The sequence below is a fragment of the Thermobia domestica genome, chromosome 3 (assembly GCF_964235325.1).
Source record: "Thermobia domestica chromosome 3, izTheDome1.hap1.1, whole genome shotgun sequence".
Lineage (NCBI taxonomy): Eukaryota > Metazoa > Arthropoda > Insecta > Zygentoma > Lepismatidae > Thermobia > Thermobia domestica.
Window position 1 is genome coordinate 67,381,924 of NC_137456.1, and position 14,835 is coordinate 67,396,758.

The 14,835-nt window shown below is 36.7% G+C and overlaps 1 protein-coding gene across 1 annotated transcript in view; it reads left to right on the forward strand.

Moving 5' to 3' along the window:
* Window positions 1–706: 706 nt before the first annotated feature.
* LOC145681447 (uncharacterized) overlaps window positions 707–14,835 on the forward strand; it is an 83,682-nt gene continuing 69,553 nt past the window's right edge. The window contains exons 1-3 of the mRNA XM_081753091.1: window positions 707–1,061; window positions 7,312–7,454; window positions 11,401–11,499. Of these exons, the coding sequence (XP_081609217.1) occupies window positions 7,320–7,454; window positions 11,401–11,499 (234 nt within the window). The 5' untranslated portion in view covers window positions 707–1,061; window positions 7,312–7,319. The remainder of the gene's footprint in view (window positions 1,062–7,311; window positions 7,455–11,400; window positions 11,500–14,835) is intronic.

Consider the following 14,835-nt stretch of genomic DNA (forward strand, 5'->3'; position numbering starts at 1 on the left):
GGCCGTGGTTACGGTGTCCACGGTAATAATAATTCCCGTCCTTTCATAACTTCGATACTGCTTAGCGACGTAAATACGCTAGTTGTCCCCCGGGACAAGAACTCATCTTAGCCCCCTCCTGACCAACCAAACCAAAAGGCTCTCCCAAATATTTGCCCAATTTTGCGCTCGTTTTGCTCCCTCCCAATCAGGCGCCCGAGGCACAAGCCCCGTTTGCCCCTTCCCCTAGTTACGTCACTGATGCTGCTATAAGGAAGCAAAGAACACAGCAACTCAAAACTTCTGTGTTATACTTAAACTAGGTAACAGTTCCTTTTCTAACCATAACTGTAAGAAATTATACATAGAAAAAAAAAAGTGTAAAAAGTTTCACTTAGTCAATTTTCTCTGAATACACTGTTTATATTTTCTGTGGTTTTGTATTACAGAAGACCACGCCACTACAATTCACGTAATAGGTACGTATAATCCACGCAGTGGGAGATTTTACACGGAAATTCCGCTGCATCATGCTACCTATATTCATAGCGACTCTTCATCATCTTTTTTAATTTTTTTTATAACCAACGCAATAAAAAGAAAGAAAGAAAAAATACTTTTTTTTTTCGCGAGAGAGTAGGGGTAGGGGAAGGAAGGATTTCCATCCATAATATTATTCTTTCTATTGCAACAGACAACATTTTAGGCACGTGGAAGGTAGTAATAATAGCAAAAACCATCTCTCTAGTCCATTACCATTTACGTTGTCATGTGTAATGAAAATTTCCAGACGAACGGGAAAAAAAAGGAAATACTGTATATGTTAGAAGGCTCTGTAACTTTAAGAAAGGTGGGAGGAGAGAAAAAAGCAGCAATGATGAATACTGTTTGTAAAAGATTCTATCGTGTATTGTTCGTTGGTTCATTTGACTCCTCTTCTGACGTTTTGAATGATAGTGAAAGGTGTTGTATGTATATTACATTGTCATTCATTCGTATCTAAGACCATTTGCTACTTACTCAAGTGTATAAGCTTGAACATCGTTAAGAACTCAATTATTGCCTTATGTGATTTCGAAGAGGTAAGTACTTTTGTATATATTTACTTTCTTTTCAGTCCCATTATCCTAAAAACAAACTTCCATATAACTACAAAACAAGAAGGCTCCATCGTTCAGTGGTAGAACCCTCAGCATTAGTATGAATGGTCTCTGGTTTGATACCAAGATACATAAATTTGTTGTGGATATAACATTACTTTTATGTTCATTTTCTCACGTAGGTGCTGATCGTGAGGGGATCGAGGCCCTCTCCAAAATTTTCTTGGGCATCCCAGCAGGCACGTAACCAGGATTTCGTGAAGGGGGGAAGGGGTCCGTGACATGAAATACTGTGGTCATCACACCAAGGACTAGGTCATTCTAAACTACTTTACTGTAACATATAGTGGTTCATTTAGTCAGGATTTCGTAACGGGGGAAGGGGGGGAGACATGAAATTCTGAAGACCCAAAAGCTTGATCAATCTAAACTACTTTACTATTAACAAATATTGGTTAGTTAGGACAATAACATGAGGATATGTTGGTAAGTATTTTAATAACAAACTATGAAGAAATCTCGAGTAAAATAATTAAAAAACGTATTGAAAAAGATTTTACAACACGTCCTTCCTCTGTTCATTCAAATATAACAATTTTCCTTTCATTATGACCTCAACTAAGTACATACTCTATAATGTCTTGTAAAATATTTTACAATATCTGTGTTCCTTTCTCTGTTGAATCAACTTTTTACCACATAAATTTTTGTTTTTATTATTCCGTCAACTACTATCTGTTCCAAAACAGGTTAAAGGAACAGTAGAAAATTGTTTTTGAAATAACATGTTTGATACTGCAAGGATGCGATGACGAAAAATTATGATAAAAAATGTCCAAATGTCCTAGTTACACAACGGCACCATGCTTTCGGAAACTTGAAATAAATCTCCCTGACTAGTAACAGAAATTCTGAGAATTCCGTAACTTTTCTAGAAATTTCAAATTCCCTGACTCTTCCAGGATATCTCGCTCACCTCGCCACCATGTATTGCAAGTAATACAAATCTCCTCAAAAGAAAGAGTAACCAAAAGCCTTCTATAGCTTTTAATTTTTAACGCTGATACTTCTTTTTCTCATTTCATTTTGTTTCATCTTCCTTAATTTTTTTCATTTCTAGTCTCGAAGGGGGGTCCGGACCCCCCCCCCCCCTTGGCTACGTGCCCAGGAACTAGATGCATTTTGCTTAAATCGTTGCTGGGATATCTAACAACAAAACATACACGGGCTTGTTTAAAATGAAGGGGCCAAAAAAAACGTAAAAAATAGAAGATTCACAGGGGAAATGAGTTGAAATAAGGGAAATATAATTGATTTGTGTCTCATTTAAAATGGAATAGAAATACGAACATGTTGTAGAAATGAGAAATGCATAATGTTGTAGAGACTATATATACTTACTGGAAGCACACATAAGGGAATATGAATACAATGATGCAAATAATTATGCTTAACTGAACCTAAACTAAACTAATATCAACAAAAATTAGCAAAATTGTAACATTTTCCAAAAGAAAATAGGCTGACCTCCTTCAACTAAACATAGGCTAACAAAAATAGATCGAATCCCCCCAAAGTTATACAGAAATTGGCGCCACTGCCGCGCTGGTTTCTCATGCTATCAGTGATTCCATTAGGGCATTATTACTCCATTATCATCTGTTTCCTTTAACCTTCAAGGCTAAACTGAATTAACGTAACAAGACCTCCCTCCTGCTCTACTGGCTAGCAAGCGTGCCTTTGGTTCGATTCCTTAATTCCATCAATCAATCGTGGGACATTAAACCAAAATATTGCATTTCATTAACAGTGTATTTCTTGTTTATACACTGAACATTGTTTTACTCTTCAGTTACAGTACATAATAATAATAAATGTAAAATGCATTTAAAATCGAAAATCTTTACTTTACGATGTTAATCTACCAGAAAATCAAATGAAATTAATCGAACCAGGGAGCCCTGTCAGTAAGAGTGACCGCTGTGCAACTAGGGTACCACATTCTCAAATAGAACTCTACAGAAAAAGCACTTCCAAATGTCTTCACTAAAACATTGTAACAATAGCATCATTCAACACATTTGTAGGAGTTTCTTAATCGATCGGACACATTATCTGACGGATCTGATAAAGGTGTTATCATGCCAAAACTGTGATACCTATAGCTCGTCGAATATATAGTAGTGCTTTGTCTGAATGTATGTTTATCTGAATAACTAAAACAGGGCCTCATCCAGGATTTTCTAAGGGGGGGGGGGTGCACCAATAACTAACTAACATTACATTTGAATTGCATTGGAATTTTTTAAAATGCCTTTAGGCATCTGTGCTGTGAATAAGGAAATGCCCTGGAAATACAAAGTTCTAAGCCCAAACGGAAACATGACAGCAGAAACTTTCGGAAATTGTTGCTATTTTCACTGCTAGCTTCTTAATTTAGGTAGTATATATTTAAACGAAGGGGAGTGCACGTGCACCTTTGCACCCCCCCCTCTAAATCCGGCCCTGAACTAAAAATTTCATATCACGCATTACAATTCATCACAATTGAAAATACATGTAGTTAAGCTACTATAGCATTATTTTTGTTTGTTCGTTCATGTATAGTACATGACTCTTAATTTTCACTCATGAGAAGTCCAACGATTGGTCATGTTATAATGAAATTTGCTAAGGACATAATGACTTTAGTATGTGAGGAGTATAGTTACGTGTAACACCAAGTTTGAAGTAGACGCAATCAGCATCAATGCATGTCTGCATACGCCCAACGTAGCTAACAATATATCTGGAGTAAACATTCATTTCCCGAAGTTTACGACTCGTCGTGATAAACTTTTCATTAAAACATGCCCAATACAAAGAAATCCGGGGTAATGTCAGGGAATCTAAGTGCTCGAAGTCTTTTGGAAATGACTTGATCTTCAAAGACTCCAATCTCTTGGATGATAGCGTTGGAAGTGTACCATGTGGTGTTATCTTGTTGAAACTAGTAATTACGGAGATTTTCCTCATCTAATTACTCGTGGAAGATTCCCACGTAAACTTTAATATTAACTGTTCTGTCGGAAAAGAAGAAGCCAATCTATGGAGAGAAATATAGAGGAATTTCTCCCATAAAAACTCATAAAAACAAAACTTTCTTGCGAAAAAAAATTGTCTTCTTTAACTTTGTCATCTGCAGCATCGGATTTCTAGCTAGACGAACAAGACGAGCTGACTAGGGCTGCAGAACTTAGAAGGGCTTCAAAAGAAAAAAAGGATCAACATGTTGAATGTAGAATCAGTGAAAAACAAATGGATAACGTACTATTTAAACCGACAAAGATACCTGTGGATAGTACAAAGTAAATGTGCTGTGAGAGAGTCTGTGGCTAAAGCAAAACTTTCAAAGTTATGCTAGGACGATTTCATTACTGGATAGAGACCCGCGGTAGCTCAGTGGTATAGCGTTACCTCTGGTGCATGGGGTCCCTGGTTCGATCCCAGCTATCGCCAAGTGAACTTTGTGGTGGACAAACACGGTGTGCGTGGGTTTCGTCGGGGTTCTCCCGTTTCTTCCCACTTTCTTCATTCCATCATTTCATTCATCTCTCATCATCACCGTCTCCTTTATCCTAACCGGCATAACGGTGGGACGTAAATCTCAAAGATTTCATTTCATTTCATTTTCATTACTGGACAGCTTATCACGGGGTGAGAGAGGGATATATGGCTATAAATTGCTTATAACCGCAAGATACCTAAACTCGTAATGTTTTACTACATTCGTCATGTTTTATTACACTTGTAATGCGCCACTAAACTGAATCTGAACCTAGCGCACTACTTGATATTTGGACAAGTGGCAATTTGAATTTCGATCGGTATCTTAGGATGCTAAAACTGGAATTTGATCCGTACCATATGATCTAAAACATAAAATTCTTAGCAAATTTCTCTAATCGATTTTAGTAAATAGTCGTAAAAATTATATACGTGTAAATTCTGATATATTTTCAGCATGAAAAGACGTGATACAGTACATCGTAACAATAAACTTACCCTTTGATAAATATCTGTTAGAGCAAAACAAATTCTATACCGTTTTATGGTTGATGTTTTTAAATAAAAGTGGTACACGAGTAAAGGCTGTTTTTAGCGACTCGGTTAACCCGGAAATTTGCTAATCCTAATTCAGTTAAATGGGACTGTAGTGTATTAAGAAGTTGGTTTATCAACATTACTTTATATAGGCCTAGTTACCTTGTCCGTCTTTCCAGAAGATATTACCGGTTTAAACGCTCATGAGTAACAGTAAAAATGGTAAGATAGCGAGAAGCGGTTTTCTGCAAATCGATTCGGCGTCCAAAGATTACGTTTCATCTCCATACTTTTGTACTAAAACCTGAAATGAGAGAAATCCACTTACGATTTCAAAAATTAAATTAAATGAAATGTTTGAGCTTTACGTCCTAAGCCTGCTAAGCTAAAGGAAACGGTGATAATGAGAAAAATGTAATGGTGGAATGAAGAAAGTGGGAGGAAACGGGAGAATCCCGAGGAAACCCACGCACATGGTGTTTGCCCTCAACAAAGTTCACTTGACGCGAGCTGAGATCGAACCAGTTACCCCAGACACCAGAGGTGAACGCTCTACCACTGAGCCACCACAGCCCCGATTTCAATAAGAGAGCGAGAAGCTGTGACACTGCGGGAACAGCGAAGAAGTCTGCCAACTAGTTGTCACGCTTACCATCAATTCCTTGTATTCTGATAAGAGGAAAACAAGACACCTCTTTCCTGTTTTTCTTGGTGAACTTAGAATACTGGGTTGGTTACTACATCTAAGCACATAGGTTCTATGTGTTGCTTGGATATCCAGGAAAACATCTTTCTTTGCAGCGCTTCTCTTCGTATATTCTTGCAAGTAAATTCCAATAAATATAGTTGCTTCTAATTAATAAGTATAGAAATATAAATCAGTGTCTTCTTATATGTATCTTCAGTCCATGTATCATTTGTGCTAAATGTGAATATTTATATAGGTATATGAACAATAAATGGTTTAAAAACATGCTGGTATATTATAATTAAATGATAAGATTATTTTCCCTCTGCAAAAGTACCCATCTGAAGTCAGTCGTTCATGCTATTTAAATGTTACACAGACAATAAGAAAATTTAAATATTGACAGGGAAATTGCCTTACATTTACATTTTGATATGCAGATACTAATTTATTTAAATATTGACATGTAAAAGAATATAGCCCTATACATTAATCTGCACTTCACAACTCATTAATGATCCATACTTCCTCCGTGGCTAAGCGGTTAGCGTACGTGCCTTTGGCGTGGGAGACCCGAGTTCTGTTCCCGGCGTGGGCTCATGTGCTTCGGATTTCACTTTAACCAATAGGTCCGTGTCTCAAATATCCTTGCTACTGAACGGGGCGTTAAATTCAAAATCAACTGATCTCTACTCATTAATGAACCCGGATGGAATGTTTCGTTGAATCGCGAAACTAGGTATCACCCTGAACTCTTAACTTTGGCTTGGCAATGTTTCAGGGGTTAAGGAAAGAAAAGTTATTCTGAAATTTCAGTTGTAGCATTAAACAGATCGTACTGTATGATTGAGTGGACAAACTCATGACGAGTTCTTTCAATAGCAAGTATCAAATCAACCTCATTCTGACCCATTACTCTGTACGATTTGTAGGGGCCGCGGGGGCTCAGTTGTAGAGCGTTCACCTCTGGTGCATGGGGTCCCCGGTTCGATCCCAGCTCGCGCCAAGTGAACTTTGTGGTGGACAAACACCGTGTGCGTGAGTTTCCTCGGGGTTCTCCCGTTTCTTCCCACCTTCTTCATTCACCATTTCATTCATTTCTCATCATCATAGTCTCCTTTAGCCTAACCGGCATAACCGTGAGACGAAAAACTCAAAGATTTCATTTCATTTTTAGATACTCTAAAATGGGTAACTTAAGTTCTTGCTTCATGCTTTGAAACACGTTCTAATATAACAAAGTGTGATATATATATATATATATATATATATATATATATATATATATATATATATATATATACAATTTTACGAAAGCCAAAATAAAAAAAAAATAGTACAATGTATTCCGACATATGCTTCCCGAAACTCAATTTACTTCACGTGCATGTTGTAGTATTAAACGATAAAGATAAAATATTGTATGGGATTATAATTATATATCTTTTCTTTTCGTTTCAGATTAAGAGATGACTACTGCTTGTTTGCTAATAACTATTTATATTTGTCTATGTTCTAATACTCTTGTGCAACCACTGCCAGTTAATCAAGAAGGAAACGGGATAAATAACATTATGAGCAGACAGTTGTCATCTGACGAGCAGGTAATGAATTATAATAGTTTTTATTTTAATTTGAAGAGAAAAGAAGAGTAAAAGTTACCAACCTATTCAGCGTTAAGTTGAAGTGTATTCCTTAGATTATGACAGATGAACTGACTTGCACATTAACAGCACAATCTCTATTCAGCCACCAATCCCTATAGGAAATTGCACCATCATCATCTTAACATTCATTATTACAGTAGCGTACCCAGAATACCATCCAGTGAAGGAGGGGGGGAATTCAAGTTCTCAAGTTCATATCTCTTTGGTGTTTACAGAGGACCACTCACGGAGGTGGTCCACCGGGTCCGGACTACGCCCCCAAAAACTTCCTAACTCAACATATATTTGTGTACACGACCCCAAAAGTAACATTACCACCTGCAATTCTCCCTTTCCTGCAATAGTAGACAACCCAAAAAGCAGGGTCGTTGGGGTGGTTGAGAATTAGAAAGGCGTTGAACCAAGCGTCAATTTTGTTACAAAATCAGTGTGGCAAACTGCAAACAAGAGAATAAAGTAGATTGATGACAATTTTATTATCGTGAGGGCAATGGATAACATAAAAAGTTACAAAATGATATTACTTAAGCAGTTCAGACAATATGAGTGGTAAGAAATATACATAAGAGAAAAGCAGTTTCTCTCCTTTTTACAGATAATAATAATAATAATAATAATAATAATAATAATAATAATAATAATAATAATAATAATAATAATAATAATAATGAAAAATATCACATATGTAAAAGTTTAATATAAAGGCCCAACGGCACACAAACAAACATTCACACGAAACGGAAAGAGAGACAAACACAGAATAAGGGATACCAGTGGCGTAGCAACTTGCTGGCCTCCCATGCAAGATAAAGAGAGATTATTATTCTTATTCTTCTTATTCTTATTCTTATTCTTATTCTTATTAAAAAAACGTTCTTCTTTAAACTCTGATGGCCTATATCGTTTTACTACTTAAAACGTCCGCCGTAGCCTACTTGTCAGATCATTCATCTCCAGACATGATGTAGAGGGAAGACAAAAAAAGAGATACGACATCTGTAATATTCAAGTGATTCACTAAGGAATTATAGGAATTAGAATACCCTAGTTAAAGCATACGTAAGAGAGCAAAAGGAAGATCTAGAAATCTAAACTTTCAGAAATGTTCTAGAAAGGTGAAAATATGTAATTTCTAATTGCAAAAGGAAACATGTAATTTATCTTTCTTCTCTTATATTCTAGGATATTTATCTGAGCATGCAAACACCTTTATCTAGGATTACGAGATAAAGTGAAGAGAGATATATTTCCATTTCAAAAATTAAATTAAAAAACCTTGCTACCTGACCTGGACTCGAACTCGCAATCGCTGGACTAGAAAGCCAGCACTGTACCGGCTGAGTTAATAACTGCTTTGATAGTAATGGTTCTTTCCACAGTTCAGGAATTTACCATGATCTGTTCGCAGGACACTCTTCCAAATATTAAATGTACGGGTGAATTATTACATTCGCCGCACTGCGTTTATTTGAAAATGGAAACTGATTATGCTGAACATGAATGTACTCTGCTGTCATAAAGCAAGAGCCATAACAAATGTAAAAGAGATTTTAAGTATTACATAAAATACACAAATATTTATTCTGTGTAAAACACAATATAATTCAGGAAGTAAACAACAAGATGACGACCAGTAACGCCGCAGGAGTTTTTTCCAGGGGGGGGGGGCAAAAATCGATACACAGTTTTTCAGTTTGTTGTTTTATATGTATACACTTGTGTCCAAAATTTGTCTCATGCCTTTAGAAAATACAGAAATCAGCAACGTGCAGCAGCCGGCTTTCGGGCCGGCTCCGGCTCATTGATTCCTTTCATCCGGCCCGTATGATCCATTATTTAAACTGTATGTATTACCTAATATTTAAAACTCAATTTTAACTGCAACCCTTGAACACGTAGTGTGACTTACGATGTAAGAAAACAATCCAAAAGCTTAGTATTTCTTTTCAGCACCACCCATTCCCACTCACCTCTGTGCTTCAAAATCGTCATAAGTAAGATTATTCTATTTTTATTTAGCAAGTAGATATTTTTGGTAAGTGATAAAACAGTTTTAACGTTTCTGTGATGTTAGTGTATTATTTGTCACATAAGAAAATGCATGTGTTTTGTGTGATAGTATCTCTTGCCCCTTGAAGAGATGGAAGCTATGAGAAAATCAGTTCGCTTAACAAGGTAATTGACCTTAAAAACTTTAAAAGCTGTGGATCCAGGTAAAACAACAAAATATATTACGTTTGCAAATGCAATTTACACAATAAATAACACGAATAGTGTGACAAGCAGGAAAGAAGAGAAGCTGCTATATGGTGAAAGAACAGAAACAAAACTCACAAGCTGAATATTCAAAGTGTATAGCAAGGAAACAAGAACCTGAGTATGTGGCGTAGTGAGTAACGTTCTAGCCTACCACCTTACTGATCCGTGTTCGAATCTTCATCAAGAATACTTTATTTTTTCATCGAAGGAACAGCCATCACTTGTAGTATTTACTTTCTTTTTCGTCGAAGAAACAGTCATTACTTGCAATATTAGAGTTTTATATATGGTTTCAATCTGTTAGATTCTTTTCTTATTCTTATCTAAGGTAATAATATAAGGCTGCAAGCATGATTCTAGCTAGGTAGATCAAAAGTAAGGGTGTATAGATTTCTTTCCATAAATAAAATACATAAATAAGCTTACATAATAAACAAGTAAAACAAGTAAAAGTAAATATGCAGGTAATTGAAATGAAAGTAGTAAGTGTCTGCCGTCTGACTCTATCAGAATTTGTTTCTTTGTCCATCTATCTGTCTGTCTGTTTCACCATAACTCTCTTATTTCATTTTAATTATCGTTAACTTATTTCATTTTTACTGAACTTTCCTTCCAAGTTTCCTTATTGAAATAATCTAATACTAAGAAAATAATTTTCACTGATAACTTAACAACAATAATTCAATTTTACCGGAGCTTATGTGTTTCGGATTCCACGTTAATCAGTAAGTCCCGTCTCACACAGCTTAGCTGCTGAAAGGGACGATAAATTCAAAATCAACAACAAAATCAACAATGTTTCGATTTCGATGTAGTATCACATATACTTTCTTTTATGGTATCCATTCACCCTATCCATGGGGCTAAACTTTGTCAAGAATTTAAAGGTGAATAGCCAATGATATATATATATATATATATATATATATATATATATATATATATATATATATAGTCGTTGCGTCTAGTTCTTGTAGTCTAGATATATAGCGGAATAAGGCCAGGCGAACAGAGTGAGGTGTTATTGACCCTTGTCATGAATAATGTGTTAAACAGAACCTGTATTTGTGAGGCCTATAATGGCGGACATCTACCTGAGATTATATTTTACACATAAGTGTAAACAGTCTCCCACTCTTGGTTTGTAAGCTTGTGAAATATCAATGGAAACTAATGATAAAAATAAAAGTTATTTCACAGTTATAACCCCTTCGTGACTTTTGGCTGACCCTGTATTTATTTCCAGGAAAACTTCTGGATAATATTCTTGTGCATTAGTATTTTCTACCATAGCTTTGTTCTTCCTCAATAGTAATTTTGTGTTTGTACAGTATTTAATTCAACATATCTTTGTTACATTTGTAATAATATTTGTAGTTATGAATGAAGGTTTATTTCTATCAATAGATAGCGCCCCCCTTGCTCGCTCTTCATGACCACCAGGCTGGGAATTACTGCTTGAAAGTGATGTCGCCATTGTTTTGAGATGCAACTTAATTGAAAGATTGAATTCGTTAATGCATATCAGAAACGCATACGTTATATAATAAAAGTATGATCTAAACGTAATTAAATTTACGAACTTCCAATCATATACGAGCTTATTATTTCTTTTTTTCAACAGAAAATATTAAATGAAGAATTGCTTGGCCCGCTTCTTCTTCAGATGAACGAAGACAGGATCAAACGAGGTACACGTCCAATTCTGGATATTATCTTCTGGGTATGTTTCTTTTTTGTATCCTATAGTCTTTATAACAGTTTATATAACAATTTCATAATACAATGGTATTCAACTTTTGCATATGTTTTCACATCCGTCGCCTGCATTGAACTGCTTGGACCAAGGATGTTAGAAAATAGAGAATCTCACTAAACAACAGAATCGTGAAGCCATACGTCACAGTTTCGCCATCCCCTCCCAACCCCATTGATTGTTTTCAGCGTACATTCATGGCGGAAACGAGAGTAGCCAGTCAGTCGTGCCGATGCTCTTTTTTTTTTTTTTAGCTTCATTGAGTTAATAGGATGAAGGTACATATGGAAAGATCTTTTGTTTTATAGCATCTTTGACCTGGACGTAACAAGTTCTCTGCACTACTTCTTTTCTCTTCTCGAAAACCCTTACACTAATTAAACTGCTGTATGTTGCAAAATTTTGTTCACGGACAATTTCTACCAGTTGCACTTCAGCTGTGGAAATGTCGCTGAACTCAGTTACATTTAAGGATCTCACGTCAAAACTAAGCTCATAGGCGGAGCTAGGAATTGTCTGCTGGGGAGGGGCGCATCTGAGGGGCAGACCTTTTGGTCGGTCTCGGAGGTTTTGGTAGGTGGCCGTCTTATACTTGGTATTTTTATTTTTTTGTCAAAAAGTTGGGGGGGGCAATGCCCCCCATAACTCCGTGCATGAATAGGCTATATAGTTTCGAGGTTATACTAGGTGTGATTTATAGCTTAAGGTGACATCCGAAGCATTTGGCTCGAACTGCTGAAGCCCACGTTAAATTGTGAAACAGAGACAGAAGCTTGATGTGACCGTTTGACGGAGTGCCTGTACCTTTTGACGGTGGTATATTTTCTTTTCAGAAAGTGACAATTCTGATGAAGTGTCCTACTAGATCTTCAGCGATGCTAGGTCATTATGTTTGAACGATTAAAAAAAGGAATAGTTTTGCTTCTGGTGGAGATTAAGAACATGCTATACCTTTTTTTTTTCAAGTTAACAAGTAAAATGAGCGATTCCATATAAAAGAAGACTGAACTAGATATTTTCGCCGACGGAGTATTTCTGCACAAGAGATAAGGGCCGAAAGAAGCTACAATTGATGGACAATGTCGAAATAGAAAAAATATCGTACGTGAAGACGAAGAGGTTAGCAGAAAACTGTGGAAATTTCTCACAAGTCACTTGCCAATAATGACAGAATAGCTATGATGATGATCATGTGTGTAAAGCTACCAGTGTTTCTTCCAGACATTTTTTTTTTATTTTGGGGGGGTACTGTCCCCCGGAGCTCCAAGAGTGCCCTCTCGGAGGAGACCAAAATAATACGTCTATAATATAATAATAAATAGAATAGTACGAGCAGTGCATCCCCCCCGGAACACATTTTTTAAAAGAACGACTGAAAGCTACTATAGTGCTGCCAAAATGTCTTGAGCCGTGGCAAAAATGCGAACTAAAGCTCACACCCACGCATTGAGCCAATAAGGGTTCAGCTGTTGCTAAGCGCGAGAGCATTAGCGAAAGGGAATGGACTACCATCAGCCGATAGCAGCGCTTGGAACGAAAGACTAGGTGTCAAGTCAATGTGGCATATCTTTAGTTTCACACCATTAGAAGTACTATAGGATGGTTAAAAAGAATGAGTGCATCTGCATATGTTAGACAACTTATTAAATATTAATTTCTACTGGTGGAGTGTTTCTCCAAAGTGTATGGAAGCTGCATTTTATAAGTGTAGCACTACTACTGTGAAATCTTACAAGTGAAGAGAACTGTGAAAACCACATTAACGTACTTATAAATACAACATACAAACACTAACCTAACGTGTCCTAATCTACTCTACTAACCTAACTTAACCAACTCCCTTACCTAACTTACTCTACTAACCTAACCTAACCTATCCTACTCTACACTACAATACCATAGAACAATAGGCACTGCGCTGGCTCAGTGATAGAGCGTTCACCTCTGGTGCATGGGGTCTCTGGTTCGGTCCCAGCTCGCGCCAAGTGAACTTTGTGGTGGACAAACACTATGTGCATGGGTTTCCTCAGGGTTCTCCCGTTTCCTCCCACTTTCTTCATTCTCCCATTTTCATTTAAATTTCTCATAATCATCGTCTCCTTTAGCCTAGCCGGCATAATCGTGAGACGTAAAACTCAAATATTTCATTTCAATACCATAACACAAATTGATGCGGTTTTTTCGTCTAAAATTACTTTCATGGCACATCAGTTTGCACTACTAATTGTTTGCACATGCACCAAGAAAATAACACTCTAGAACACATTAGCATTCTATTGTATTTAAAGAAATAGAGATGGTGTAAAATATTTTTCTTAATTATATTTTTAATCTGCACGTTGTTTTTGAGGATGCCTACATACCATACAAAAAAAACTATTGGAATGATCACATTTTAGTGACGTGGGACAAAATAACTTGGCAACAACGATGGTCACATGACAGTTTAACATACCTGGTTTCCAGAAAATAAAATACTAGTCGGAAAATTTGGGGTTGGTCGGAAATATGCTAAGTAACTCATCGTTGTGTGATAGATGGCATAGGTTAAACAAGACGTAGTGTCATACAGGAAATCGAATCCAGGTCTCTTTCTCGTCTCCTTTTACAGGGAAATATTTCAATATAATGCAGTTTACTAACTTTTCCTAAGTAATGTATTTTTAGTAATCTTTAAAAGAGTCTGTAAAATTTTTTTCACTTACTGCAGAATACTCATCACAATAGCATTATAATATACCTCCAGTTGATAGTTTATTGATATTCTTCATTTAATTGTCAAAACGTATATTTGATATTATATTGTACCCAGTTTAACATAAATAAATAAATCCTGTTACCCATCTCCAAATGAAACCATAAATAGATGAATACTATGACCCAAGAGAAGGCGTTACCTTCTGCGGCCTGCTCATCTTCAGATGGAAATCAAATTGCACTTAAAAAGAGATTTAATGATACAACAGTATCGTTTTGTACGCCCTGCTCTAACTCACGGACTTATCGCCTGGTTGTCAGCTCCATTGAAGTTTTATGACAGATTGCACGTCCTAGAACGTCATGCATTACGCCTTGCATACTCTGTACCATCTAGCACTCCAATACAAGAAGTATATCGCCGCACCTACGCCTGTACACGAAACTCCTACCGCATCTCTACTCCCTTCGCTCTAGTTGCATCAACCACCATATCAGAGACGCTCACCTGATTCTCCATGAACTTCGATCGGGTTTGGGTACAAAACCTCGCGGCGACAACCTCGCGGACCAAAACCTCGCCTCCCAAAACGTCGCGGACCAAAA